The 23,222-nt window shown below is 54.3% G+C and overlaps 2 protein-coding genes across 2 annotated transcripts; both read left to right on the top strand.

Moving 5' to 3' along the window:
* Positions 1–1,122: 1,122 nt before the first annotated feature.
* On the top strand, positions 1,123–3,709 carry SRS25 (SAG-related sequence SRS25). The gene has a single exon (XM_002371026.2). It carries the CDS (start codon positions 1,375–1,377, stop codon positions 1,948–1,950), a length of 576 nt encoding a protein of 191 aa, XP_002371067.1. The 5' UTR covers positions 1,123–1,374; the 3' UTR covers positions 1,951–3,709.
* Positions 3,710–5,610: 1,901 nt separating this feature from the next.
* TGME49_213255 (hypothetical protein) lies at positions 5,611–22,250 on the top strand. Its single transcript, XM_018779597.1, has 11 exons — positions 5,611–9,925; positions 10,438–13,439; positions 14,509–14,576; positions 15,042–15,090; positions 15,757–15,833; positions 16,386–16,473; positions 17,236–17,257; positions 17,704–17,987; positions 18,479–18,777; positions 19,207–19,378; positions 20,294–22,250. Exons 1-11 carry the CDS (start codon positions 5,647–5,649, stop codon positions 21,653–21,655), a joined length of 9,702 nt encoding a protein of 3,233 aa, XP_018637881.1. The 5' UTR covers positions 5,611–5,646; the 3' UTR covers positions 21,656–22,250.
* Positions 22,251–23,222: the final 972 nt, after the last annotated feature.

Genomic DNA, 23,222 nt, shown 5'->3' with positions numbered 1-23,222 from the left:
TTCGCACTTTCTGAGGCGGGAAAGTGCAGTCTGTGACGCCCCCTCAAAAAGACACAATTTTCACTTCATCCCATGGTGTCATGTGAATTCTTTCCCCATACGGGATATGCTTATGATCTGCACGCTGATTTGCTACAAGGCGATTACTGCCTCACTATAAAACGAGGGGCAGGTGATCAATTTGTAGCTGTAACAAAGGGCAAGCATCGCAAAGGGCCTCACATCGGCAATGAGGTTTTCGCTGTATCGCGAGTCTAACACAAATTCTGTTTCCCAGGTGACGTCGTGATGTCTATCCCTTTCGAAATACGTATGGTGAGAGCTACGGAGCATACCTGAAGATTGAATCAGGCGTCGGTTGATTATTCCAAGGAAAATACCTGTCTGACCGAGGTTAAACCTTACAACTTCAGACCGTGACACAAAACTGACCGCCATAGACGTCAACGAGTGAGGCGAAGGGAAGACGGCTGGCAAAACCATGGAAAGCCTCGCTATCTTTTCTGAAATATGACAGTGAATCCACCCTGTAAAAGACACAAAGATTTTGTAGATATGACCCACGAACTATTCTCTAATGAACTACACGTCGCTTCTAATCCGATGTCGATGACAGGTGTCGACTAGAAAGCAGCAAGGGCTCATACCAGTGTCAGGACCCGTCCGGCTGCTCCATTTATCCCATGCAGATCTTCCATCATTCTGGTTTCCCACAGTGTTTTGTTGACCGGACTAGGCAAAAATCTGCTTTTCGGTCCGATGCGCCGTCACGGGGGGATTTCGAATGCTGACGCCAGCACCGCTCCAGCTGGAATGCTGACTTGAACAACTAAGCATCTCAGACATTCCGGCATTCTCCACTAAAACAGATTCCATGGACGACGATGGGGACCTTAGAAACAAACAAATCGGTTACTCGAGAATTATTTATGCGGTTTTAGTCCAACAGGGGAGAGCAACTGCAATGGATGGACGGTCTGCCAGCCATTTTTGCCACACCGTCGGCCCCTCCTGTAGCCACTGAATCAGGGATCGTGTGCTTCGAAGATTGGCGCGCGAGGCCGGCGCTTCGCGCAATTACGCTTTTGCGACGCAAACCTGCGACACCTGGTACAACTGCTGGCATGACCAGTTTTTGCTACATTAATTAGACAAAGTCATTATTAAAACGCCCAGCGTTGAGCTTGCGCCATACTCGTAGTAACAGAGCACCGGGAACTTCTTTGAAGCCACTGAATATTCTGTTCGCTCGTGCAGGGGCGCCATTGCACTGCTGTTGTTTTAATACTCCGAAATTGTTTCGTGTGGCGGTTAGGTACCGCATGGTGACGAACTGATTCTACCTAGGAGGTTCGCAGTTTCGGATCTAGAACAATGAGGACGTCACGTCTCTTGTGTGCATTTGGTGCCGTGCTGCTCTGTTGGGTGCCGTCGTGGACTGCCCACGCGGAAGAGCACTTCGCTGTTTTTTCGACTTGCAGGACCAGTTTCGGAAGAAAGAGGATCTTAGTGCATTCTGGTGACAGCGTCACGATTCAGTGTCCCGGAGCAATCGCATCAAATCCGCAAGATGTGTCAAAGTACGTGTGTCCGGGGGAGGAGCCAAACTGCACAGATGCAACAAAAGCGACCTACCAAACCATGTTTCCTATCGCGCCTCCAGATTTTCAGTTCTGGAGCGGAGGCGACAGTAAGTCAAACTATGGTATCCTCAAAATTCCTGAGGTAAAAGACCCCGTCACCATCAGCTACTCGTGGCAAGCGGCGCACAGCACTTTCACAGGCCATGCGGCAAACAGCCACCTAATCCTTGATGTTAATCCCAAAGAAGAGGAAGTTACGCGTACCGTTACATCGACGGTGGTGGTGGTGTCTGGATGTGAGACTCAGTCTCTCTTCACTTTCTTGCTTGTGGTTGCTTCTGGAATCGCAATGCAACAAGTGCTGTAAGACGCATTGCACTACTTTTGGAAAGAGACGAAGCGACGTTCCTCGTGGGCCGGCTGTGGAAGAAGACTCGATTGACAAACGTCCACTCTCGCTGATCCTTGTGATCATTCAAAGGGAATGACTAGACATGCGTGAATCAGGTTTATTCGCTCTTCGCTGTGCACTTGTGCCAGTGCCACGCGTAGAGGGTGGCTAATAAAAAGTGAGGGCGCGTGACACCCGCCTGCCGATGATGAATGGAAAAATGCTTTATTCGCGACAACGTCCACAAGGATTTTGCGACGAACTGTATTCGTGTCTTGTGCCTCGTTGTTGACTGTGGATTTATGTTGGAACAGTCGAGAACCGTGACACCGTAGGTTTTTTGGTTTCACGAGAAGTGCCACCGCGGTGCCTCCTCTTCCAGTTCGCACGTGAGCTCGTCTCTGGATTCGAGAAGAGTGTGAACCCGATGAGGGAGCTGTGAAAACGACAAACCCTGGAGGGGTGGTGAGTGGAAGGGTCGTTGCGTGTGCGAAGTCCATGCAATGTTGGAATGCGTGAGATCTTGCGTGTTATACGTCTTGCCACGCTGCGCGGAAACGGGGTGGTGCACGTTCATCCTGTTCACATCGAAGCACTCCGCATTTGCCGGTTTTGCTTGACGGATAAATAATTCGTCGTGAATACGCTTGTCATTTACCAACTGAAGAAGTCCTTGGCTGATCCTCAGACATCTCACTGCATAGCTATTACAGCTTTACGTAAGTAGAAATGCTCCACGTGTGAAAATAGTGAAATGCGAAGGCGGCCCACGCCGGTGTCAGCCGCCCGCTCCATAGATAGGCACGAATACACATCGAGGCACAACGTTGACTTTTGCGCGCCCCTTAAGTCGCGGTTCCGAATTTTAAACAACGTGTTAGAGTGCGATAGGGATTCGCGTGGAGAGAGATCCCAGCCCCGGCTCGTGAAGCGTCGAGAGGCTCAACCACAGCGGGGCCAGAGAGGTCGTCTTTTCCCGCCAGCTGGTGGGGCCTGATCAGCCACCAGAGTGTCATTTTATGTCACTTTTCTTGATTGGATATTTTCTTCCTGAAGGGAAGGATAAAGCAGTCATTTCAACGGAAACTACGGGGAAGGTTTCCCTGAAAAGCAGGAATCGTCCTAGTAGTTTATAGAGTACGCCGCGCTGCCCCATAAACCAGTTCCACTCATCACCTGTTGACATGGAATCGGTATTTGAGGGGTAATGTGGCATCCATGTTAGCCTACAGTGTTAGCTGCACCCGCAAATAGTCAAAGCCAGCGACGCTGGTTCCGTCGTCGGGCCGATTATTGCAAGATAATACTTGATATCCTGGCCGACACCAGAATGCTTTTCTCGTGTCTGTATCTTCCGGGAATCCCAGCCGATTAGGCGTGTTTGTTGTGACATGGCTGATAGAACCAAACGTTAGCAGTTAGGGTGTTGTTTGGCGTCACGAGAAGAGGCGATCTCCGGTATCATGGGGGGATTGCTTGTGTTTCTTTGTCTTTCGTGTACCCCCTGGTCAACTTCATCGAATAATCATTCACGAGTTGCCATGCATCTCGTCTGTAGTTCTTGCGCATCTGACGCAAATGTAATCTGGCTTTCGGAAGGCACAGAAGAAGTATCTGTTTCACTCGAAAGAACACAAGGCGAAATGCAAAAGACGGATCTCCGCCTCTTCACGTTCTGACGGTATCTGGGCAGCGTAGCGTCACCCGGATCGGAGCAGTTGCCACGAGTATACAGTCCAGCAAGCAGGACGAAAGCGGCGATCTCGTACATGAAATGTTTTTACCAGCAGTACTCGAACTGGCAGTCAAAGTCTGCGTGAGAGTGCTTCTTCTCTTTTGGCAAGAATTGTTGCTGCGAGTTAACTCCATGGTATTTCGAAAAGAGCGATTTACATCTCTACAGCAGCCGCTCCAGTTCCTGTCCGAGCTCGAGTCACTGAGGGTAGAAGCACTCCTCGGTTAAACACGAAAAAACAGTGCCCAAATGCTAGTCTTCTCCAATCCTGCCGAGTGGAGTTCTGTCTTGCTGCCGTGCGCATGGAGCTGCGAAGACCCTGCACGGGGTACCTCGGGATTCGACTCCCAGTTTCTGAGAAAAGCCCCTTTTCCGGGTTCCAAACCATTTCACTCTAGACGCCAGTGAAGCATGCATGCAGGGTGAAGCTGAGGGTGCGTCAGTTGCAACCACCTGTCGAATTCCGCAGTCTGTATCCCGTCCCGATGGCTCAAAGGCACGCTCCGTGTTGTTATCAGCCATCAGGGGAGGTCACCAAATCTGGCTCCAGACGGGGGATTCCGCTTCCTAGAGCTCCTCTTCCATCAGTTGCATGCAGTCCACACTCGGGAATCCGCGGTGCTTCTCTGGTAACGGGAACCCAAACTCCTAGGCTCAGCAAAGAGCACCGACGTTTCTCGCGATTCCTTTCCCTTCCCCCTTATGGGCTGGCAAACCCGCCAGCAGGAAGAAACGCGGCGAGCGGGACTGGTGCGCCATGCGTACCTCGGCACATCCCGGACTCGCCGTTTCCTCGAAATATACAAAGCTGTTCAGCAGGCTCCTCCGTTTCAGAAGTCCTTCTGCCAACTCCAGCGTCAATTGGCGACCTCTTCACCGCCACCGGTGAAGCGTCTTCGTATCCACGAAGCAGCACAGGTCCTCAAAGCCTTTCGCATTTAGTGCAGGTAGTCCACCCGGCTAGGTCCGTACCCGTTTCGGCGGCCAGAAATTCCTCTTTCGTTGAAGGAAATGAAACGCGCGGCCTCGCATGCGGGAAGCCTCTAGAAACTGCGCCCCTGCCAAACACGCAATTGAACCATGCACTGGCACACCATGCAACGGCTGGATCGAGTACAGAAGTTTCCGGGGATCTGTCCAACGCATCTCGACAGCTGTCGGAGATTTGTTACCACACCAGAGTTCAGGCGTTACCGTCGGGAAAATCTGTTCAAAGCTCGCTGTGTCAACCGTGTGACGGCTACTCTCCCCGGAGAGTTGTTACCCTCGTGCGTCGCGAAGGCTTCACCGGTGAATTCACAATTCCGCAGACGTTCCCACGCTCACCTTCCCCTTTTGCGGAAGGCGTTCCAGCAACGTCCTCTCCATCGATCTACGATGGTCTTTGGCAACGGTGCAGGAACCCCGTACGAATCGACTTGCATCTCGGTCGAAGAAAAGCGATTTCGGAGGAGACGAGGAAACCGCCAGCGTCATGCCTTGGGCCTGAACAGACAAGTTCGTTCCCGACCTCTCACATTTCTCCAACGCAAGCCTCCAGTTCTAGATTCTTCTCTCAGTCTCCGTGTGCTTCGGCTCGACAGGCGCAGCCTAGTGAGTTCTGTGCACATCAGAACTTCACGGCTAGCCACGGTGAGGCTGGATTTCCACTCTCCTCCACGTCCGCCACAGTTTCGAAAAAACCAAGAGCCCCTGGGCCTGATCACCCCAGAGAGGCTGTCTTGTTGCCGCCTCTCACCGAATCGCGAGGCATCTACCTATCACGCCAGGGGGCGACTGTGTCCCGTTTTAGTAAGCATGGACAGACCTTGCCTTCTCTGGACAGGGCAAATGGCTGTTCGCTGAGGCCAGGCGAGAGGCAGGAGCCTCGAGACTCGAACGCATTTCACCTGCGTAATGGATCAGACGAAGACCTTCCCAGCCAAGCGAGATCGATAATGTGCACAGCAGCAGCAAAGGCTGCAGCTGAAAAAGCCAAGGCCGCAGCCGCAGCGGCTGCAGAAGTCGCTGTGGCTACTGCTGAGGAGACTTCCCGTTCCAGACGACTGTCTCCTCGATGTCTTCGAGGAGACAGAACGAACGGACTGCTCGGGGAGATTCACAGAGATACTGAAACAGGGGGTCAGGTCCACCCGGCGCCTCAAGGGGAACGCGCTCGGACCAAGACAGATGAGTTAGGAAGCAGCAAAAACAGTCTCCTTTCGCCTCGTTACCTATTGTCCAACAGAGACGTGGAGTCGGCCGCAGACCGGCGGCTACCGACACACGAAAAATACCGATCTGCGGAAGAAGAAAGCTTCTCGTTACAAGAAAAAGCAGTGGCAAGTGAGGGCAGCTCGGAAGGAAAAATTCCCTGCCATGCAGCCGAGGGAGTGAAGAAGAAATGTAATATCACGTCGGAAGAGAAATTTACCACTGGTGGAGGGGAAGCGGGACTCCTTCGCTCCGCTGCTCTTTCCGCAAGCTCCTCGACAGCACAACGGCCTGGCGTCTCACGAAGGGGATCACTGGAAAGCAAGAAGAGAAGACAGTCAGACACATCACAAGTTCTCCTTCCATGTGGAAGTTCGCGCGGGCTCATGGAAAAAGGTAGTATAGGAGGGGATGAAAAACGTCCTGGAAACGACGTACGCAACACAGACGAGCGACACAACTATCGCCTATCATGGAGAGCATGCACCGACGTGCATCGTTGTGAAATAAGCCCAAATCGTCTGGACGGAAAAAGCGACGCAGAAAGGAGAAGCCGTTTCGGAGGCACCACCCTCTCCCCTTCTGACTGTCGAGTTCCGTTTTCACAGTCGAAGAGAGCAGAAAGGAGGAAGAAATTTAGTGAAGCAAGAATCCGAATGGTCAACCGCAGTTACGATATGTCGAGAGCTTGTTCGCAAGAAGAATTTGGAGTCCATTCGTCTTCAGATGAAACCGAGAGGCGGCGCAGAAAAGTGAAACTTCTGGGAGGACAAGGAGTTCTGCGGAACTTTGAAGCGAGCGTCGAGTCGCCTCTGTGTCAAGCGAGAAGTTGCGAGGGAGACGAAAGCGAGTCTGGAAGGTCAGAGCGTTGTCTCCTGCTGAGGGCACGTGAGGAACGAAGAAGAAAACAGGTGACTCGCGAGAGTAGAGACCGAACCGAGAGCAGAAGGGGGAGGAGAGGCCAGCTGCTGAAGACGAGTGAAGAGACGAACCGAGGAGAGTCGAGGGAGTCTCCGCCTTCTTCGTCGTTCCACTCGAACGCGACAAAGGAGAAAGAAGAAACCGAAGAACGGCTACAGCCTACACAACGAAGCAGAATCACGAGTGAACCATGCAAGGATAGACAGGCGGACGAAAAACACCAGCGCTGCTTGTCCTTCTGTCCTCCTTTGAGACAGAGCAGAAGCAGGGGCGTCGACCGAAGCTGCGAGAGCGAACGAAGCAAAGACACGAGGAAAATGGAGACACACATGTTTTCGTATACCTCCAGTGAGCGCCATGAAGGGAGTGTAAGCCGTAGAAGTCAGACACCGGCGACAGCCTCCGGTGAAGGGGAAACAGCAGCTGAGGAAAGACCAATCCTGCCGGAGAAACGAAGACGATTGTCGGCCTCTCCGAGGGCATCACAGGCTGAGGCGTCGAGTCCGTCTAACGAAGGAGGCCCTCGGTACAGGAGACACTTTGAACCCACACACGTTGAGCCCACACAGAGAGGAAGGAGCGACCAACAACCTCGTCTCTCGAGACACCCGGTGGAGATGAAAGTGAGGGAAACAGACACGAGGCTCGACATCGGCGGAGAGGAAAAACACAATAATTCTCCCTCGAAGTGGCTTCTATCCTTCCCCGGGTTCTCGATCTCTTCGTCCACCCGAAGCCTGTCCCCGCAGAGAAATCGACACACACCGCGTTCGACAGAGACAAAGCGGCCGGTCTCTGTCCCTCGTTCTTCTTCTGCTTCTTCTTGCTCGGCGTTCGCTTCCTCTTCACCTTCGTCTTCGCCATCTCTTTACTCTTCTGCGTCCCTGTCTTCTTCCTCTCTTCCTTCCTCGGCTGTTCCTGGGGCGTGGACTCCGTCTTCTTTCTCGTCGCGTCTCTCTGCCTTCTCCGTCTGGTCCTCGCTGATCGAGAGCGGAAGCCGAAGTGCAGGCTGTAAGGGAACTCAGGAGCCTCGAGAGAGACAGGAAGAAGACGCCGTGAGTGAACGAGGAGACAGGAGACACTCAGCTCGACAAGGAGGCGCATCATGCGGAAGCCTCTTCGACCTCACCCCTGGGTTCCAAGGCCCCGACGCGGCGTCGCCACAACCGTGCTCTCCGACCTTCGGTTTCCGAGAAGAGAAACTCAGCTTGGAGGCATTCGAAAATGGGCAGACTGGGAACGAAACCGTCGCGTCTATGGCCTCAGTCTCTCTTCCACAAGCTTCTCCACTCTCATCTTTCGCTTCCACAACAGGAGACCTCCGCGGCCATGCTCTGCCTGTGACGACAAACGCGCCTGTGTGTGCCAGTGTCCCCTGCGAAACGACGCCATTCTTCTTTCCAGACAACCACGTTCTCTCTCGTCCTCAGATGGCCTGTTGGCCCTCAACCACACATTCCACCTCCTGTCCCTCCTCGTCTCTTGTTCCATCTTCTTCTCTGTCTTCTTCTTCTTCTTTTCGGTATTCTTCCTCTCTGTCTCCGTCGTCTGTGGCTTCTTCTTCGTCTTCGGCTGCGTCGCTAGGGCCTTCTGTTTCCGAGTCTCGACCTGCGTTAGGTTTGCGCCTCGACCTTCCAGGGGATTCTGCAGAGCGTGAGAAGGCGTCTGCATGCGAGGATCCCTCGTCGCTGGCGTTCTTCTCTCCCACCCTTCTCTCTCCTACCTCTGTGCACCAAGAGGTCGCACCACCGCTCACCGACTCGGCTGAATCTGCAGCAGTCCATCTGGAACGCGTCCAGCTCTCCCCCGGCGGTGCCCCGGCTTCGACGGTCGCCTCCCAGATGCGAAAGGACGCTGGAGAGGCGCTCGGCTCCGCGGCAGCATGCATGCAGACCCAGGGGCATCGACGCTGTTCCTCGCCCTCTCCCCGGTCGTCTTCGTCGTTAAAGCCTTCAGAGTTCACTTCACTTCTTTCTCCCGAGGAAGTATCCGAGTTCTTTGCCCGAGAGCTGCGACAGATGTGGCGACACCCGCGCTTCTCTTTCTCGCCGACTCGATCGACAAACTCAGGTACTTCGCCTGCCGCACCCACAAGTTCTTCCTGCTCCTCTTCATCTTCTTCTTCCTGTTCCTCTTCATCTTCTTCTTCCTGTTCCTCTTCATCTTCTTCTTCCTGTTCCTCTTCATCTTCTTCTTCCTCGATTGCCTCATTTGCTAGTCCCGAGTTGATGTCGTCGCGAGAACTCGCGTCGGCCGTCTCACCGGCTTCTGCGGGAGACGTTCGAGGTAGAAACGAGGAAAGGAGAGAGGGGGATATAAAGAGAGACGAGGGAAAAAGAGACATCTGCGAGACGTTGGCGAACGGTGCGGAGATTCGAGAAGGTCAAGAGAACAGCTCAGCGGCTTCTGCGGCAGAGAACCTGAGTTGGCGTTCGTCTCTCGACAGCCCCCTGTCCTCGCCTTCTTCTTCATTTCTTGACTTTTTCTCCGACCTGGAAATCGACAGTGATGAGGAAGCGCCTGACGAACAGCGCAGGACGGCTGGCGCGGACGACGCGCCATGTGCAGACACTCGACGGCAAGCCATCGACCCCACGAGCGGATTTCGCACCTCGTCGCCGCGGCGTTGCTCTTGTCAGGAGAGCGACAAGATCAAAAGGAACCTGCTGGGAGACAGCGAGAATCGAGGAGCTAGCCAGGGAATGCTTGTAACTCCCAGAGGTGAATCTGTCGCTTGCTCCGTGAATGTTAAAACTGGTGACGACGGACAGGACGGAGAGTCGAGACGCCCGAGACGCTCGAATCTGGGAGAAGGCAAAGCTCCGATATCGGAGGGAACCGAGATTCAACCGCGTCCAGGCTCGAAAGAAGCAAACAGAGGAAGTTGCGGTGGAGGCGAAGAACTAAACGAAAGTACCAGAGGAGCTCGAGATGATCCTGAAGAAGCAAAGGCTTCCTTGGGACGAACGAAAAACCACAAGAGTCTCAGAAGAGAGCGAAGAAACTCCCAGGAGACGCACACACAGTCCAAGGCTCGCGCGATAACCGACGTCGGCGCAGGCGGCAGAGAGGAGACGCGAATCAACGAAGAGGAAGAAGACGGTGAGAGTGGAGACGAGCGTCTCTGCGGGTCCTAGCGCATGCACCGCAGAACCTCCATGCACGATCCTTCTTTCTTCGTGGACTGGCCAGACCGTGAAGGGGTCGTCTCAGTTGCCTCGTTTCGCTCTTCTCTTCACCATTTGCGCGTTTCGTTTTTAACAGTTCAATTCGTTGATTGAGGTTTCTGTATCCTCTGCATCACGTCGTGTTTGCTTGGTTTGCAGCTTCCTCTACTTGCGTCCCCGAGGCTCTGGAGTGCATGCTTCCATTTCTCGACCTGCTCTTAGCGAACAGATTTCTCTTCTTCTGTCTCTCTCTTCTCTTCACCACAGTTCGCGCGTCTTCTGTCCGTCTCCCCTCTCCGCCTCGTTCTTCTTCCCTGTCTGATCCTCTCGCGTCTAAGCAGCATGTAGAGGGGAAAACTGAAGGTGGGTCAGTCACAGGCGTCTCGGCCTCCGCTCGACGGCCTGCGTCTCTCTCAGTCTCTGTCTCACTTCCTTCTGGTGCCTCAGGCTTCGGTCCGGATTCGACGAAAGGGTGCATTCCCTTGGAGACCGCCCAGCCTGCGGCTTGTCTCTCGTGCGAGTCGACAGTCGCAGAGTTCGTCTCCTCTTTCTCTCCGGCTGCCTCGCCCATGAAAAATGGCGCAGCCTTGACGGCTCTGGACTCCTGTGCGGAAGCGCGGCTTCCGACGTCAGTCCCTCCCCTGTGTGGAGGACCGTCTTCCCCCGCTCTTTTACCGAAGAGGCGTTCAGACGCGGCAACGGAAACGCCAGCCTCTCCTGTTCGTCGGGAAGAGGGAGGAGAGGAAGTGACACAGATGAAGAAATCGAAGGCGACGTTGAAACGCGACGCTTTCCCTCTGTTGCTCTCGCAAGAGCCTCCCTGCTCTCCGTGCGCCATCTCGACAGATCGCGTCGCGTTGGCGCCGATTTCGTCCTCAGACGCGGGGTCTCTTTCTCTGGATTTGACTTCCTTTTCGTCCTCTCCTTGCGCATGTGGAGCCCCAACTTCCGTTTCTTCTTCTTCGCACTCTGCTCCTTTTTCATCTTCTGCTACTGCGTCTTCTGCTGTGACAGGGTGTGCTTCTGCGGTTCTTGGATATCCATCCGTTGCTTCTACATGTCTGGAAGGTGCATCGTTTCCTTTCCACTCTTCTGATGCTTCGTCTCCTGCTCCGTTTCCCGCGGCTGCGTTACCTGCTGCTACTGCTGTGTCTCGAGAGTCTTGTCCATCGTCCTCGTCTCTCTCCGCGTCTTCAAGAGCCGCGTCGCTTTTCCTCATGGAAGTGGAGAGCCTATTCGGCGATTCGTCTGCGTCAAGTACAGCGAAGCAGGCGAACTGTGAGAACGCAGAAGAGGGTGCAAGGGGGGCAGTTGCCGAGCAGGCAGACGCGCCTCCAAAGGGGGGCACGGCATCGTCTGCGCTCGTCAACAGCAACGCTGGAGTTTGTTGCCGTCTTTGGTCTTCTTCGAGTCGCCTGCCGCCTGCCGGGGCCGTCGACAGGTTAGCAGAAGGAGGCAGCTTCGAGGAGGAACGCCAAGAACTGCAGGGATTTGAGTTCGGTGCGAAAAACGGGGAGATGCACCCCACAAAGAGAGAGAGGGCGGACAGCGAGAGAGCGACTGAGGAGAGAGAACGACCGAAAGGAGGAAGGCGAGGGGAAAGCGAGAACCAGAGCGAGAAAGAGAGAGAGAGACTGAAAGTGGAAGAGAGAGGGAAATTGAGGAAAGAAGCTGCAAGACTGAGAGCTGAGTGGAGGCGGCAGGAGCGCGTGGAGAGGTACCAAGAACGAGTGCAGAAAACGCTCAAGGAGAAGGCGATGGGTTTGAGAGAGAAAGTAGAGGAGATACGGAGGAAAGTGAGGAAACTCTCTGAGACAGAAAGGAAACTCAGGCTGAGAAAGCGACAGATGTACAGACTCGTGGACGCACTGGACGCCGAGAAGAGACTCGGCGAGCGGGTGTACAGACATGTCTCGGGACTGAAGGCAGAGACGCAGCGGGAGAGAGAAGCGCTCCTGCAGGAAAAGATGTCCGTGAAGAGAGAGAAAGCAGAACTAGATAGAGAGCGAGAAGTCCTGCGGCGGGAGAAAGAAGATCTCTGTCAACATGAAGCCGAGCTGGAGAGAGAACGAGAGGAGTTGCTGAAGGAGGAAGCAGAGTTAAGGAACAAAGAGCACTCTTTAGCGGTCGCGCGAGAAGAAGTGGACGTCTGCCGGCTGCAGCTGTGGAAAGAAAAAGAGGCGTTTGAGGAAGAGAAGGATGTGTATCGCCGAGAATGCGACAAACTCTGTCGATTGCGCAGCGAACCTGGGAGGTCTGAACCCCAGAGCAGGCGGGGCGAAGACAAAAGAGAAGAGGACGAAAGAGAGGGAGAAGAACAAAGTGAAGCAACAGCGGCGGAGACGCAGCAGATGGAGAGAGAAGAGCGGCTGGCTTGGGTCGACGAAAAGGTTGCGAGTCTCCGGGCAGACCTCGAGGAAGAGAAACAGAAACTGGAGCGCGAGAAGAGGGCGTTTGAGTCGCAAGTTTCCGTGCGCGAGCACAAACTCGGGGACATGCTCGAGTCTCTCAAGCAACAGACGAAGGCCTTTCTTTTGTCTCAAGAGCGGCTGGAAAGCGATCGTGAGTCTCTGGAGAGAAGGAAGGCAACGCATGCAGCGGACCTCAAAACATTCGCTAGAGAAAAACAAGTTCTCGCGAGACAAAGAGAAGCAGTCGACCGCCACTGGGAAAGATGTTGCGAGGTCCTACAGAAGGCAAGAAAAGAGAGGCAGCGAGGACCCCCGATCGACACAATCAGAGAAGGACGAGAGAGAGAGGGGAGAACTGAAGGGGACAGTGGCGCAGCAGGTGAAGCAGAGACAGACGGAGACAATTGCGTTTTCTTCTCGAGTGAAAGTGAAGGCTCCAAGACTGTCTCTGCCCTCTGCTTCGACGCGACACCTGAGTCGCCCAGATCTTCTTTCCACTCACCCTCGGCGCCTTCAGAGTCACTGGCAGGGGATGGATGGCCTCTGCCGCATTTCGGGACGGTGGCTAGCAGAGAGAGGACGAATGCAGCGACATACATGAAGGACGACGACAGCGGGGAAGGTGAAGACGATGAAGAAGAAGAGGAAACGGAAGCAGCAGAGCCCAGCGGTGGGCTGTATGTTGACGAGACAGGAGACGGAAGCGTCGCGGAGAGCGAGCCAGGGGAGGAGCGAGGAAGGCGCCAAGAAACGAAAGAAGAGACAGGCAAACAGCTGGAGCCAGGCAGGAGAGCGCTGAGTTTCTCGTACATCAGTCCCTCGTGCGTTTCAACGTTTCTACGCAGAGAACAGCCGACACACAAAAAGACACGGAAAGAGGCAACGGAGACAGACGAAGAAGCAGAGAACAAGAACGAGAAAAAGAAAGGGAACAAAAAGGAGAACAAGAGAGAGAAGAAGAAAGAGAAGAGGCCTTTCTCCTTTCGTGATCCTCTGTGCCAGGAGAATTCACCTGAGGCAGCATATGTTCTTACGGAGGTACAAAATTTAAAGAAAGAGAGAAAAACGGACTCTCTTTGTCCTCTTGACAGATTGGCAAGTGCGTCTCAAGGCGATCCCTTCGACACTCTCTCTGGCGTTTCATTTCCTAACCGTATGATGTCTGACTGTGTCTCTGTCTCTGTCTTAGTCACCTGTTCCTCACGGCTGCTCGACATCCTTGTCTGAGGCCTGCTTTCGTCGTGCCAACAATCGAGATTTTCCTCTGTCTCCCTCGTACCGCCAAAGCGTCCTGAAGCCTGCTTCATCTGGTCTTTGTGCGCTGTTCCTTGTTGGTCTGTCTCCCGCCTTTCTGTTTTTCTTCCATTTCTCTCTGCTGGCGGTTCTCCCCGGTTTCCAGTCGGCGCTTTCGTCATCATCTCTCTTCGATTTCCCCTTCTCCTCCTCCGGTGTTCCCCTGTTCCCCTACTGGTTGACTTGCGCGTCTTCGCTCCCCCGGGTGTCGCCTTCTCGTCTGTCTGGTGCTTCGCGTTTCATCTCCAGATTTGCTGCACAAACGCATCTTTCTGTCCTCTCTCATCCTGACCGGCCGACGTCTGCGCCTCCTCCCCTGCCTGTTGGGATCGTCCGAGTGCTCTCCGTGTCTGTACAGCTCGTGACTCGCGGCTCTCCTGAGGTGGAGCTTTGTTTCTCGCGACTTCGAAGTCTGCAGCGTTGGGCCAGCAATTTAGCCGCGGTGACTCTGGCCAGTCGGTTTGACTCCTCATACACGCTTTCCGTTATTATGCTCGACCTGCAGCCTTTTTCACCTCAACTCCCCTATCTTTCTGGGCGTTTCTGTCCTCCAAGCAAATGGCGCTCACTGAAGTCTATTCCGAATCCTGCAACACCCTTTCCGTTGCTGCGCTCTGGTGACATACTGGAGCTTGAAGCGAGGCAAGGAAAGCTCTCCAGAATACAGCAGGAGTCCGAGGCGCCCGACAAGAGCCTCGGTCTTCCCTTCTGGCCGTACCTCTCTCACGTTGGTCTCCTCGCCCTGCTTCTGGAAAAGAGTTCGTCTATCCCCGGTGTTCCGACTTTTTTATGTTTCCTTCCCCCGACTGTGCAGGACGACGAAGCTGGAGATGTCCAAGGTCCACGCTGCCCAGAGGACGACGAGTGCTCAGGAGGCCATGAGTAGGTCGCGCCGAGTCGAACCCAGAGACTCGTAGGAGGGAGAAAAGAAACCGGAAGGGGAAAGGATCGCTCGGGAGAAACCGAACTCACGGCGGACCAGAGAAAAATGGCTGTCAGAGTCGAGAACGGAACCGACTCGCAAAAACGCGAGCACTTCACCGACAGGCTGAAAGCGCAGAAACTCGTTGTTGCCATCGTTGCCGAAAAGCCGAGAGAGGGACTCCGCTGAGCAAGGGAACCTCTCGACAAAAGCATTTTTTCCCAGTGAAGCCGAGACCGAGACTTGCTGCGCGCCGCGTGAGACGAGGGACAGCCTCCACGCTCGCGGCAAGTTCCACTGCCATCAACGCCTCGCGGATGACGCAAACGTTGGTGTTCCCAGTGTTCGTCCGCGCGATGATGAAGTTTGCCTCTCTCTCTCTGACCGGCGATGGTCCTCCGCCGTCGCACTGCCTTTCTTTGCAGCTGCGCAAGAGAAGCGAGAGACACGCAACGCGCCTCTGGACTTTGCCAGGTGAGGCGACGCTAGTCATATGTGCAGCACCGTCGCCGGTCGTTTGTGCGAAGTCTCCTAGTGGGTTCCGTTCCTGTTCGCAGCGCCTGACGGCCCGCCGCCGCTTGCTGGCTGCGCTAGGGGGCGCCAAGATTCGCTGTTGTCTTGCGCCCTCGCGTCTTGCACACCAAGCTTACCTCCACTCAGCTACCTTCGTCTGCCGCTTGTCCCGATCCGTTTTCGACCGACGGTCGTCTCCGTCTGCGATTTCATATACGGTGTTCGCTTCTCCACGATCACTTTCTGCCCCTGCGTCTGCCTCTCACTCGCTTTCTCCGCGTCCTTTCGGCCTCTCCTGCGTCAACTGTTCGCTCGCCGTTTGGAGTCTCTTTTACTTCTCGTTCTCCTTCTCGTTCGCGTCGCCTCATCGGTCTTCTGATGCTGCTTCGTCCGCTCCTCCCGCCTCTTCTTCGACGCCTTCGTGGTTTGCGGCGTTTCGGCCTTCCTTTCCTGTCTCCTCGACACCTTGCTTCCTTCTTCGCCTTCACCAGCATCTTCTTGAATCTCCGCCGCTCCTTCGTTCCTTCGTCTTCTTCTTGACACTCTAATCTTCTTCTTTCCCTCTGCCAGTTTCTTCTTTCTTTCTGCGCATTTTAGTCTTCTTCGTTTGTCGTTATTTCGCCTCAGGCGCGGACGGCAGCTCTGGAGTGGACATGCGACGACCTCGCGCAGAGGTTCCGGCGGAGCAACGAGGAGCTTCGGAAGTGAGAGGAATTCTTCCTTTTCCATGCACCAGGGAGACCAGCAAGTCGATCGACGCAGAGGAAAAACCGCCAGCGAGATGAGAGTGGTGGATCTGCCTTTGGAACAAAGGCGTTCGAGGAGACTAGGGGAAGCTACTTGGGCGGGTGCTCATGCCGCTTCCAGCTTTGGGGACATCTGAAACAGCTAGTCTCGAAGACACGCGAGAAGGAGATCTGTGAATCCCCTTAGAGTTTGTCCTTCACTTAAAAAGTAACGAACAGCTGAACTCGGTGCGGCGGAGGGGGAAGACTGTGCTGCGAGATTCACCGAGCCAACCACACACGTTGTCTCCGAGAGAAAGGATGGAACACCCACACCCTTCAGACACAGAGACAGCTTCAGAGGCCAGGGCGTCACTCCGACCTCGCGCGAACTCGCTCTTTCGTTGTTTGCCCTTCGTTTCTTCGTGAACGCAATCCAGTGCATGTCTTCGTCTTGACTCATCACGACGAACTCGGAGACAGTCTCTCGTTTGCGAAATTCCTTTTACGGCGCCTGTACGCTCTTCGTAGATGCGAGGAGGCGCTTGCAGCGGCGCTAGCGGAGAAGGCGCGTCTGGCGGCCACAGTTCACCTGCTTTCTCGGCAAATTGAGGATTCGGTACGGACGTATGGATGAAGATACACCCAGAGAGGAAACGCTGCGACAAAGAAAGGCGAGAGTGGACCGCGCGGGAGAAACATGACAAGGACGGGGCAGACGCGATAGGAGCAAGCGGAGAGAGGGATTTGGCAACTGAGAAAACAAAGCGACGCAGAGATCTCCACATTTGACCGAACAGTTTCACAGTCGCCACGCGCAAAACTCACCTGAAGAAGAATGAAAAGTAATCGGCAACTAAAAGAAAAAGAACAGAAAGAACACAAGCGGCACACTCTCCACCTGCCTGTTCACACCAAGAGACCTGCACAGATATACAAAGTCATATCTATATATATTCATATATAGATATGTAAGCATATATAGATATATGAATTCATATACATATATATATGAGAACATGTACCCTGAAATCCATTTTTTTTATTCATATGTATATATACACGAAACAATCTGCGCGATTCTACGTAAAGATGCAAATAAGACACATGCGTGGAAAGATGCGAAGAATTGTTTCTCTCGCTATGAACTGTGTGAAAAAAGAAATATCCTCTCGGGAGGCAGCTGGACGAAACGTCTTTTTGCGAATACCCCCGTTTCTCAGTTTCCGCCACAAAGACAGTTGCAGAAACCTTGTCTTCCTCGTCTTTCGATTTCCGTGACAGAGGAGGAACGGCTGTCTCCGCTTGAGGAATCTGCGAGAGGGTGAAGAGACCCTGTTTCTCAGATCCACCCATGTGTGTCTCTTCGCCTTTCCTTCAGGCTAAAAAACATCCCAGGCAGAGTAAGTGGTTTTTCCTCTCTTTGACACCTCGCATACATCCACCATTATCTCACCGACGTCTCCGTGCTACTCGTTGATTTCCCCCCACTCTCAGTCTCCCGCGGGTCACATGTCTGTCTTGTTCTCTCGTCTTGAGGCGTCTTGTGGGCTCCGTAAAGGAGATATAAGTACGTTCTGAGCTCTGGATTGCCTTCCCTTCATCCTGCCCCGGGTGAGGCCCCCAGGCCAAGACGCCTTGAGCATGTCCTCCTCTGTCCTTCCCGCTGTCTCTCAGTTGTCGGCTTCGTTGTCTCCTCCTCTTCCTTCTTTTGCCCTTTGCACGCAGCCTGAGCTCGCGTCTTCCCCTCGTCCGTGCTTGCCGTTTTCTGTCTCGTTTTTGCCTTTCTTTGTCTTCGCTTTCCACCCTTTCTCTGGCGCGGATTCGCTGCGGATGCGCCGCCTTACAGACGAAGGCAGCTCGGCCCGCGAAGGAGACACTGGAGCCCGTGAAGGAGACACTGGAGCCCGTGAAGGAGACGCAGGCGACCACGCACGACGAGGGTGTTCTCCGCCAGAGAGCGAACCGGAGTTTGTGCAGAGAGATCGCGAAGACGAGACATTTCGAGAACAGCTTGGGAGGCTGTTGGTGAAACAGGAAGAGTATCAGAGACGCGTGACGCAAGCTGAGGAAGAAGTCGAACGCCTAGAGGCGCACCAGCTGCAGCTGCTCGAGAGGCTCAGACAGGCAGAGGTCAGTAAAAGAAGCAGAAGGAGGGAGTGCAGACAGACGCAGACAGAGGACCGAACAGAGCGAAGCCTAGAGAGAAACTTGCACACAACGAGCAATAGACCGAGAAAAAGACGGAGCTACAGTGGAGAGAGGGATGCAGCATCTAACTAGAGAGGGGGGTCCTACACGTCCGAGAAGAGGGAGAAAGGTCTCGGAGAAGTAAACGCATGAAACCGGCGGAACTTCTTCTGCACGAGGAGACACTCCGTACCGTCCTTGGGAGAGACCACCGCTTGGTCTCGATTGGGTCTTGGCACACTGTTTCTGTTTCCTTTCTTGGCATCGGTCTGCGTCGGTCTGTCCTCGTTCTGTCTGTTGCCTCTCTCTTCTCTGCCGCGTTGTCTCCCCGTCTCTTGCCGCTCTCGCGTTTGGGGGCCCTCGCGTCTTTCGCGGCTTTACGTCTCCTTTCCTCCCTGTCTCCTGTCTCCCGACGGTCGCGGACGCCGCGCCAGCAGGAGAAGGAGACTCTGCGAGAATCGTGTGCCGCCCACCGTCTCGCTCACGAGGAAACAAAGTCGCTGCTGGCAGCAGCTTCTGCAAAGCTCGCCAAGAGGAACGCCGAGTTCGCGAAGGTGGAGAGGAAAGCGCGACTCGCCTTGGAGTCTGCGAGGGATGCCGAGCTCCGAGCGTCGACGGCGGAAAGAAAGGCTGGCGCTGCTGAAGCTGCGCTGGAGACGGCAGCGGTGACAGCGGCTGAGCGAGAAGCAGAGAGAATTCGCGAGTCGCAGAAGGCCGTGGAGGCAACGAGCAGGTGAGGCGGGTGGCGAGAAGGATGGGAGCACGGCGCGGAAAGCTTCAGTACGCGGGTGAACCTAAGAGGAGTCTCTGCGTCAACGAAGGCGAATTAGGGAACGAACGCGGAGGCGCGAGCAGGAGGCCGATACGCGGCCTCGCAAGTGACATCTGTTGGTGCGTCCACTTGGGGAGAGACCGGGGGAGCGTTGGAGGACGGGAGAGGCGGTTGTCGCGGGACACGAGAAGCCAGAGAGAATGAGGAAGAGACAGAGCGTTCTGGGAGCCTACAAGGCAGAGGTGGAGGCGACGGCAGGTGCTCGGATGACTCTGAGACACACTCCAGAGCTTCGTGTTTAGAGGAGACGAAACGAAGAGGGAAACAAAGAGTGAAGTCTGAGAGTCCAGAGAGACGTAGTGGCTTCTTTCTTCTGGATCTTGAATTCAGAGAAATCGCACAGGTGAAAGCAGCGCTGTGTGCCGCTGAAGAGATGGCGCGAAAGACGAGGGAAGAGCACGAAGCAGCCGAGGCTGCCTGGCAACGCAGGTTGGACGCGAAAACCGAAAAAGAAAACGGCCTGCTGGCAGAGTTGCAGGAGACACAAACGCGTCTCGAGCAGGTAGGGAGAGGCGAGAGTCAGAAACAAGTCATGGTGCTGGGGGTGGACAGAGGAGCGTCAAGGGTGCTTGCGAGAGACAGGAGAGACCTCTAGTGAAGAGAGCGAGAAGGAATGATCCTGCAGAACTCCGTGGAGAGAGAGCGCGAATGCTGAAACACTTGAAGAGCCTTTGCCGACAAGTCACGGAAAAAAACAGCGAGCAGACGCTTGTAAAAAACAAGACGTAAATGCCCGTTACGAGATACTTCACCTGTCACCGTTAGACACTAGAAGTCCAGATAACAGCACAGTGCATCAAGGAGGAAAACAGTCACATTCTCTGCAACACAAAGACGTCTCTTCATATCTGTCTCCCTTTGTAAATTACATGGATATAAACATACATGCATGTATGCATAGATACTTGCGGTGGAGCAGCACCCTGGACCCAACGATAGATGCCAACGGAGTAGGTAAAGGCTGAACGAAAAGTGAGGACCTTTGAAAACGGGGACTCGCAAACGAAGAGGTCGATCACTGAAGATGTTGTGCTTAGGATTTCGAGCTGACCGAGTTCGCTCGAGCTCAAGCAAAATGGTCGCCACTCTCTCGATCGTTTCGCGGCATCCCGGGCATCTCGTTCGCGACCGATTCCTCATTTCCGATTAAATTTGCTTAACATTCTTTCCTCTTCCTCTGCTGCTTCCCGTTATCGTTTTCTGGGTCTCTGTGTGATGTTCCACTCTCCTTGTTCCTGGTTCTTCTTTCGCAGCTTTTATCTTCTCTTTCGCGGTGTCACTTCGTCGTTGTTTCCTCTCGCTCTGTTCTCGTTATCGTCCTCCCCATCGCTCCTCTGGCCATGCCTCGCCGTCAGCCGCTCACTTTCCGGCTTTTCCCCTGCCGCCTCTGTGTGCCGTTTCGCCTTTCTCCCCGCAGATGCAGCTTCTGCACTCGGCCTTTCACAGTCGCATGCATCACGTCCAAACCTGTCTTCTTGAGGCCTCGCGACCTTTGGGGTCTCCGCCTGACGCGCAAGCGCAAACGCCTTCTGCTCCCGCGTCTTGGCCTGTTTCTGCTCGCTCGAAGCTTCTGCCAGCACCTGCTGTCTGCAAGCCGGAGGCGACAATCCCCTGGACGACGAGAACACCGGGCGCGAGAGAGGTGCACTGTGCCCTCGAGCGAAGAATGAAATCAAACACCCTCTCTCTTTTGCGATCTCCTCGGCATCCTGAGAACTCCCAGGGACATCAGGGGAGTCGCAGACCGCACGCCAAGAGCCGCCCGCTTCTGCTTCCTCCTCCCGACTTCGCCTCTCTGCTTGCCTCTGCGTCTTCCAGCTCCTCCGTTTCTTCGGTCAACTCTTTCTGCTCGCCTTCCTCCTCCACGTCCGCATCTTCTTCTTCCTTCTCCTCGTTCTCTTCCTGCTCTCCAGCGCGAGCTCTAAGAGACTCTGCGGCGACGCTTGCTCTCCGCGCCGCCGCGAGGTCACCCGCTGGCGTCGCCTGTGGCGGAGACGCTGTGAGGCCTCGGCCGGCGCGGGAGTCTTCCTCCTTCTTGGCATCGCCTCTGGCGGCCTCAGCCGTCTCAGTGGAGCCGGCGTCTCTTCCAGAAAGGACGAGCGACAGGCCGAAAAGAGAAAAGAAACGCAAGGAAGAGAGTGCCTTGCGTCAGAGCGTCCCGGCGGAGACAATCCCACAACCCAGAAAGGAAACCAATGCGAAGTGTGGGGAAACGCGAAGCCGCCGAGAAGATGGAATACGCGACAAGGACATACTGAGTGGCGAAGGAAAGCAAAGTCGACCTTGTGTTTTTTCACGGTCGTCGCCGCGTTTCTCTCTCGAGACTTGCGGTCGCGTCTCCCCAGAGAGAACAGTCACTTGCGCCACCGCTGCGTCTTCGCAGCCTTCTCCAGAAACCGCTTCGCATCCTTCTGCCTCTCTAGCGTGTGCCTCCGCTTCTGCGCTGATTCCATCTGCCGTGACTTGGTTCCTTTCTCCGACTTCGCGGCGATCTCGTTCGCGAGCGCTCCCCTCTGGGGCGCCTCAGCCGGCCGGGCCAGCCTCGAGGAGAGCGAGCGAGACGAGAGAGAACGGAGGGAAGATCGAGAACAGCGAGGGTGTGGAGCACCGCTCGGGTGGAGGTGAACAGAAAAAGAAGAGAGAAGACGGAAAGAGGGCAGAAACGCAACGGGGAGGACGAGGGAATGAGACACCCCCAGCAGGAGTTCTGAGGCTGACAAAGCGGCTCGCGACTGCCGAGCTGCATGCTCTGCTTAGTGGCCGACAGTTAGGTTGCTGACAACAACTCCAGTGATGAGAGAGATGAAGCGCCTCCTTCTTCATGAGAGAGGCAGGCAGAGAAAGAGAGAACGGAGACAGTTCGCTTCCATCTAGTATAGTGAATAGAAGTCCAGTGAGGTGATTGAGAAATCCCGATGCTCTGTGATTGGTGTACACCTGCCAACGAGAAAGAGATTGGGAAAAGACACGAGTCGCAAGGTCGCCAGGAATTCGGAAAGGCCCACCAGATGAACAGTCCATGTGATTTGACAAAGCCTTTTGACCTCAGTTTCTAAAATGTACTCCACATTGTCGCCGGCATGCTCTTTGTGGACGCTATTCTCGTGTCTCAACGTCGCGAAACGACCTTGTGGTTGAAACTGTCATCGTGGAGCCGCGAACGAAAGTCAGATCCGGCACCGGAGTGAAAGAAAGCAAAGTTCGTGGAACATACAGAACAGTCTCTCTTGTGCCTCTCCCCCTGTCCCTGGTCTCTGTGCTTGTCTTTTTTCTCTACTAATGTTCTGCTTCCGACCTGGTCGGTCTGTGTACCAACCGCTCTTTACCTCAGCGAGGTTTTGTCTGTCGCAATCGTCTTCGCTCATTCGTTAAAACAACATGCCTCCCCTCTCAACTTGTCTATGACAGCTTCCTCACTACGCCGCTGCTCCTCTTGATGCGGCTGATAGACATCCTCATTGTTCCTATTCACAAATCGAAAGCGCAATCTGTGTCGCCTTTCGTCCTCTCTATCTCTCTCTGTCTGTCTTTCCCAAAGTCATCTGCATTTTTGCACACAGCCCTCCTCGTGCCGCTCAAGGCGAAGCGGGGATCGGACCAGAAGAGACTAAAGAGTCTGTACTGCGAAATGTCTACACTCGCTCCTCGCTCCCGTTGTCGAGCCGACAGTCGACCAGGGAACAGTCTCAGGACGAGACACCGAGCTTTTCGAAGTTGAGCCGCCTCCCCGGAAAAAAAACAGACTCCTCTCCTACCATTCAAGGCAACTTCACACATGGGCACAACAGCGCCGATGGTCTACACATATAATATATATACTTATATATACTTATATATACATGTATATACATATATATAGATATAGATATAAAAACTGTATATGGCCATAAGCATCCATGTGCATGTTGAAATATGAATGTGCATGCGTAAGCTCACGCGAATGGGGCACTGGTCGAACGAGGGAACAGGGCAACGGCTTAAGCTTTTTTGTCGAATGAAAAAAACATTTTGTGAGGGAGGCGCCATTTCACCTCGCAAAAGAATAAAAGAGCTCGCCGACGGCGAAGAAGCCGAGCATTTATTTTCAGGAAAAAAAGAGGAAAACGTGAGGACGTTTTTCGCGGAGATAAAATTCAAGAGAAGAAACTGGGGAGCGTCACATAGACCACTGCAGCAGAGGAACACGAAAAAGCAAAGACACGGGGAGCATGGAAATTTCTCTCGTTTTCTGAACTCTCATCTTGCGCTCTTGTCCATTCGTCTCTTCTTTCTCTCTCTCTCGCTCCACCCGCTTCTTTGTTAGTTCTATCCTCGAAACAATCGACACCGTATTTTTGCGCGTTGCC

The sequence above is a fragment of the Toxoplasma gondii genome, chromosome V (genome assembly GCF_000006565.2).
Source record: "Toxoplasma gondii ME49 chromosome V, whole genome shotgun sequence".
In the NCBI taxonomy this organism is placed as follows: Eukaryota; Apicomplexa; class Conoidasida; order Eucoccidiorida; family Sarcocystidae; genus Toxoplasma; species Toxoplasma gondii.
The sequence above is the reverse complement of the archived record's forward strand: the minus strand, read 5'-3'. Positions and strand labels throughout refer to the sequence as shown.

Excerpts from the sequence above, each read along its gene's own strand:
- TGME49_213255 (XM_018779597.1), top strand. The coding sequence starts at position 5,647 with ATGTGCACAGCAGCAGCAAAGGCTGCAGCTGAAAAAGCCAAGGCCGCA. Across the intron at positions 17,258-17,703 it reads TAAAAAACATCCCAGGCAGA|ACGAAGGCAGCTCGGCCCGC; the intron begins GTAAGTGGTTTT and ends GCCGCCTTACAG. Across the intron at positions 18,778-19,206 it reads GCCGTGGAGGCAACGAGCAG|AGAAATCGCACAGGTGAAAG; the intron begins GTGAGGCGGGTG and ends TCTTGAATTCAG.
- SRS25 (XM_002371026.2), top strand. The coding sequence starts at position 1,375 with ATGAGGACGTCACGTCTCTTGTGTGCATTTGGTGCCGTGCTGCTCTGT.